At 36.1% G+C, this 6,380-nt stretch overlaps 1 protein-coding gene across 1 annotated transcript in view; it reads right to left on the reverse strand.

Annotated features, from left to right (window-relative positions):
• The window catches only part of LOC106473948, a gene marked incomplete at its 5' end in the record, with an annotated part of 21,708 nt that overhangs the window by 12,630 nt on the left and 2,698 nt on the right, over window positions 1-6,380 (reverse strand). The window contains one exon of the mRNA XM_013934636.2: window positions 883-1,194. Coding sequence (XP_013790090.2) covers window positions 883-1,194 — 312 coding nt within the window. The remainder of the gene's footprint in view (window positions 1-882; window positions 1,195-6,380) is intronic.

Here is a 6,380-nt window from a genome sequence, read left to right on the forward strand (position 1 = left end):
TTAGTGTTCTTCTTTACTCTAACAATGGATATTTACGTAATAATTAGTGTTCTTCTTCACTCTAACAATGGATATTTACGTAATAATTAGTGTTCTTCTTCACTCTAACAATGTTTATTTACGTAATAATTAGTATTCTTTACTCTAACAATGGATATTTACGTAATAATTAGTGTTCTTCTTTACTCTAACAATGGATATTTACGTAATAATTAGTGTTCTTCTTTACTCTAACAATGGATATTTACGTAATAATTAGTGTTCTTCTTTACTCTAACAACGGGTATTTACGTAATAATTAGTGTTCTTCTTTACTCTAACAATGGGTATTTACGTAATAATTAGTGTTCTTCTTTACTCTAACAATGGATATTTACGTAATAATTAGTGTTGTTTTTACTCTAACAATGGGTATTTACGTAATAATTAGTGTTGTTTTTTACTCTAACAATGGGTATTTACGTAATAATTAGTGTTGTTTATTTCTCTAACAGTGGATATTTACGTAATAATTAGTGTTGCTTTTTTACTCTAACAATGGGTATTTACGTAATAATTAGTGTTGTTTATTTCTCTAACAGTGGATATTTACGTAATAATTAGTGTTCTTCTTTACTCTAACAATGTTTATTTACGTAATAATTACTATTCTTTTTTACTCTAACAATGGATATTTACGTAATAATTAGTGTTGTTTTTACTCTAACAATGGATATTTACGTAATAATTAGTGTTGTTTTTTACTCTAACAATGGGTATTTACGTAATAATTAGTGTTGTTTTTAATCTAACAAGGGTATTAAAGTGAGCTTTGGGTTAAGTATTAGTAATGATATATCTGAATACATTTAATTAGAAAAAAAGCTTAAAGCACTTATTTACCTGGAAAATAACTAATCTGTTTGGATATTTTGTAATTTGTTCCGGGAATTTCGACTCTGCACTCTAGAACCGGTGGCCGACGATCTGCTAAGTCAGAGACAAAGAGTTTTCCAGTCAGTGAGGTGCTATAGGTGGCGCCAATTTTAATCACCTGACTCTTAGTTCTTTTATAGATTTTTTTATCCTCGTGGTCCATAGACGGGAGACTCACGGATATATGAGGACGAGGGTACAGCCCTCTGGCGTCGCAGAGAAAACTCACTTCAGTTTCCGAGCATTTGGTAAGGGTGAAATTAAAAGTTGTAGCTGGAACTGTGAAAAAAAAAATACAGATATAGAACTTCTCCGTTAGTTCTCTGAGTGCTGCGGAGTTTATTTAAGCCTAATACTGCAAATGTAAGCTTATCAGATAGATCAGTAGGAACTTTGTAGAACATATATGTAATACACCTGTAAGTTTAGTAAGACTGATTATGAGTGAGACAAAATAGGGCTGAAAGCAATTATTTAATTTAGCATGGATATGTATGTTAATCACCTATACATGAATCCAGCCAGACTTTATCAACCAATCGATAAAAATATTGTGTTTTGTTTCGCGACTTTTTAAAAAGGATTCGTCCATACTCAAGACACAAAGTTGTCTGTCCAGTTGACCTTAAGATCTAAATGTCGATGACTTGTTTCCTGCTTACTGAAAAGTAAATATATGTATTGAAACGTTAGAATTATGCGTGTTAACCTGGAACTTTGTCTATTTAAAAGCTGCGGAAGGATAATTAAGATGACGAAGAAACTCAGGGTGGTAATTAAGTTTAATATGCTATAACCCCCAGCTATCAAGCTTGTTAATTAATGTCCTAATTGCTGAAGCTGTGAATTATCTTTACCTCCGGCAAGCTGCTCGATGTAATGAGATTTACTTTCTTTTTTCACGATTGTTTCTATCAACATTCTTGGCGGTTGATAATTTACGAGACTTTCTAATTTTTTTTTTATAATTTTGTTCTACATTAACAGTTATTTCATAAGCTACTGTACTACCTGAACGTACAATATAAATTTTCCTTTAGCTAAAAAAATAAAATTTTCAAAATTATGTTGTATCTTATAGTTCCATAGTTAGACGTAGAGGGGCGCTCAAATATTTTCTAGCTACCACTTTCCTTAAGGGATGAATTAGGTTAACCGATGTTTAAGAAGTCTGTTTGCTTGATTCTCTTACTGGAATAACAACGTTGCTTTTAATTAGAGGGCTGAATTATTCTTGTCGGCGAATCAGGCAGGAGCTGCAGGTGGACTCACCCATGAACTTCACAGCCCCTTGGGCTATCTGTGCTCTGCCCACCACGGGTACCGAAACCCGGTTTCTAGTGTTCTAAGACATACCACTGTGCAACTGGGGAGGGGGGGGGTGATCTAATAGACACCAATCGCAGTTTTGTTGTCTCAGGGACTTGATAATCTATTGACATATTTAAGACAGTAATGGTAGGGCAGAATCACACGGGTTTTTACAAGATTCTTTTCACAGGTTTTATAGAGATTTTACAAGATAGTAACAGAGATTTTTTACGTGGATTTTAAACAGATGTTATAAGAAAGTAACAGAGATTTTACAGAGATTTTGACCTAAGATTTAACAGTATTTTTGCAATTATTTCACAACTTCTACGCCATGACTTCAAAAGTTTTATCGTATAATGATAACTTGTAACAGGTTAGTGTATTTTTCTGTTGTTTCACTCTCCCAGAACCCCTAAAGTCCTCTCTCTTGACGTCAGAGTTCACTTTCTGTTGTGCGGGCGCCGTTTGGCTTTCGCTTGTAATTTAATTAAGTTGTTTACGCTTGCCTTGAGCGACCTTTATATAAGTTCTTTCACAGGATAGGGAGCACAGAGTTATATTTAATTAAAGTAAGGATTATTATTTTTGTAGTGAAATCTAACTTGGAATTAGGGTTAATTTTACATGTTTTACATATTAACTCGGAGAACGTCTCTGTTAGTATGTCTCGTTTATACTCCAGCTCAAGTTGCAGGGTAAAGAACCCCACTAGTAAAGAGCTCATTGTTTATTAGTCTTCATCATTCTTGCTGGTGCTACGTGTTTCTACATGCAAACACCAACATTACTAGCCCTAATCTCAACTGTATACCTGTTTATTGGGGTTGTAGTGCGTTGTAGTATTTTAATATGTAAGATTTTCATTAAACGTTTCTTCTGTGTATATACCTATGTCTTGTCTTTTTCGTTGTCACTCAACTATCGAAACTCGTGAGAAAACATACACCCTTCCCGACCTCCGCGAATCTCCAGTTATTAGAGAGCCTTTTTCAGCTTTAATGGCCAACTATAACTGTATCCCAAGGTATGCGTAAGCGGGGGAGGGAGGGGATGCGCCCTTTAAATGTCGTTGCCTCAAAGCTGACGCCGGTCATTAATTTGATTTTAGATTTAGCCCCATTATATGTCTCATCTCCCCCTAGTTAAGAAAAGCTCGAACGGGGACGGCTGTATCCTGATCAAATACATCGGGCACGACAGAGAAGTAAGTGGGAACTAACAAGCAGTTGTTAAGCCTTTACTTGTTGACGAACACGTTTTTAACTATAATAACTGATGCCTAATTCGCAGGAAAAAAAAGTTTAACACAAAGGCTTCGAGTGCATCGTTTTACTGCTGCTTATTTTACTAGTTTTAAAATTAAAACACTCGAATATTCCCAGATTCAGATTAACACTACACACAATTCAAACACTCGAATATTCTTAGATTCAGATTAACACTACACACAATTCAATCACTCGACTATTCCCACATTCAGATTAACACTACACACAAATCAAACACTCGAATATTACTAGATTCAGATTAACACTACATACAATTCAAACACTCGAATATTACTAGATTCAGATTAACACTACACTCAATTCAAACACTCAAATATTCCCAGATTCAGATTAACACTACACACAATTCAAACACTCGAATATTCCCAGATTCAGATTAACACTACACACAATTCAAACACTCGAATATTACTAGATTCAGATTAACACTACACACAAATCAAACACTCGAATATTCCCAGATTCAGATTAACACTACACACAATTCAAACACTCGAATATTCCCAGATTTAGATTAACACTACACACAAATCAAACACTCAAATATTCCTAGATTCAGATTAACACTACACACAATTCAAACTTAAACGTTTGTTACTGACAGAACATTTGAAAAAGTTTTAAGAAAAATAAAAGTTCAAGTTTCCTATTATATATTATAGGTGTAAAAAAAGTTTATTAAATTGGCTGGTGCTGATTAAATAGTACATTTCAACATTTTCAAGTGGCCTGAAGCCCCGAAAAAATAAGAAGATGAATCTTCCAAAAAACGACTAACTGTTGACTTAAATTTCTTCATTAGCGTTTCTATTGACGTACTTGTTATATTCTTATTTTTTTTTTTTCGGTGGCAGTTTTGATATATACAATTATAATTGAAGTTAGAAAATTTTAAATGTTTTATTTATGACTTACTTTAAAAAATTTGGACTGAAATATTTCCATACAGATAGTTATCCTCTGTATTGCTCAACTACAACAACCTGTAAAAATGGTTGTTTTCAACTGGTGTACTTCCATATGTCCTGAATCCGACAATCCACATATTTCTGAACTATCGTACCTCCCCAGTAACTCAGCGCTAAGTCTGCGGGTTTAGGACGATAAAAATTGAGTTTCGTACTATTACAAGACAACGTTTCACCTCTACGTGCCATTACAAGACAACGTTTCACCTCTACGTGCCATTACAAGACAACGTTTCATCTCTACGTGCCATTACAAGACAACGTTTCATCTCTACGTGCCATTACAAGACAACTAATGAGTAGTAAAACGAAACACTAGCACTTTCACGAATCTGTTCTAAAAGTCGTACAAGTTTGTTGCTTGAAAACGGGTTTACCTTAGAGTTCTAGAGCACACTACACCCTAGTAGCTCAGCAGTGTTTACCTTAGGTTTCAAGGGCACACTACACCCTAGTAGCTCAGCAGTGTTTACCTTAGGTTTCTAGGGCATACTGCTGCCAGTAGCACAGCAGTGTTTACCTTAGAGTTCTAGAGCACACTACACCCCAGTGGCTCAGCAGTGTTTACCCAAAGGTTCAAGGGCATACTGCTCCTAGTGGCTCAGCAGTGTTTACCCAAGGGTTCAAGGGCATACTGCTCCTAGTGGCTCAGCAGTGTTTACCCAAGGGTTCAAGGGCATACTGCTCCTAGTGGCTCAGCAGTGTTTACCCAAAGGTTCAAGGGCATACTGCTCCTAGTGGCTCAGCAGTGTTTACCCAAGGGTTCAAGGGCATACTGCTCCTAGTGGCTCAGCAGTGTTTACCTTAGGGTTCAAGGGCATACTGCTCCCAGTGGCTCAGTAGTGTTTACCTTAGGTTTCTAGGGCATACTGCTCCCAGTAGCTCAGCAGTGTTTACCTTAGGTTTCAAGGGCATACTGCTCCTAGTGGCTCAGCAGTGTTTACCCAAGGGTTCAAGGGCGTACTGCTCCCAGTGGCTCAGCAGTAAGTCTGAAAGCTTATAATCTAAAAAGCAGGTTACAATATCCATGGTGAGCACAGTGCCATTGTATACTTTTGTGCTTAAAAACAAAACAAACAAATCTAGGTTAGAAATCAACATAGTGAACAAATTATTATGTAAAGCTTGAAAATAAACGTTATGGAAAAAAGCATCGCGTCGCTATACTTTTTGAGGTTGCAAATTAAGTTTGGCTTTTGGAAATAACAAAAAACAGATATTTTTAGAATTATTTGAAAGAATAAAATCACCCAGTATTTAGCAGAATACATTACTTTAGATCAAGTTTGATCCAAACCTATTTACGATTCTTTAAGCACCTTCGAGTGGTTGTGTTTCAAGTATTTACGATCTTTTAAGCACCTTCGACTGGTTGTATTTCAAGTATTTACGATCCTCTAAGCACCTTCGAGTGGTCGTGTTTCAAGTATTTACGATCCTCTAAGCACCTTCGAGTGGTCGTGTTTCAAGTATTTACGATCCTCTAAGCACCTTCGAATGGCTTGTATTTCAAGTATTTACGATCCTCTAAGCACCTTCGAGTGGTCGTGTTTCAAGTATTTACGATCCTCTAAGCACCTTCGAGTGGTTGTGTTTCAAGTATTTACGATCCTTTAAGCACCTTCGAGTGGTTGTGTTTGAAGTATTTACAATCCTTTAAGCACCTTCGAGTGGTTGTGTTTCAGGTATTTACGATCCTTTAAGCACCTTCGAGTGCTTGTGTTTCAGGTATTTACGATCCTTTAAGCACCTTCGAGTGCTTGTGTTTCAGGTATTTACGATCCTCTAAGCACCTTCGAGTGCTTGTGTTTACAGGTATTTACGATCCTTTAAGCTACCTTTAGAGTGGTTGTATTTCAAGTACTTTACGATACCTTTAAGCACCCGTTGAAGT

The sequence above is a fragment of the Limulus polyphemus genome, unplaced genomic scaffold, assembly GCF_000517525.1.
Source record: "Limulus polyphemus unplaced genomic scaffold, Limulus_polyphemus-2.1.2 Scaffold6664, whole genome shotgun sequence".
Classification (NCBI taxonomy): Eukaryota; Metazoa; Arthropoda; class Merostomata; order Xiphosura; family Limulidae; genus Limulus; species Limulus polyphemus.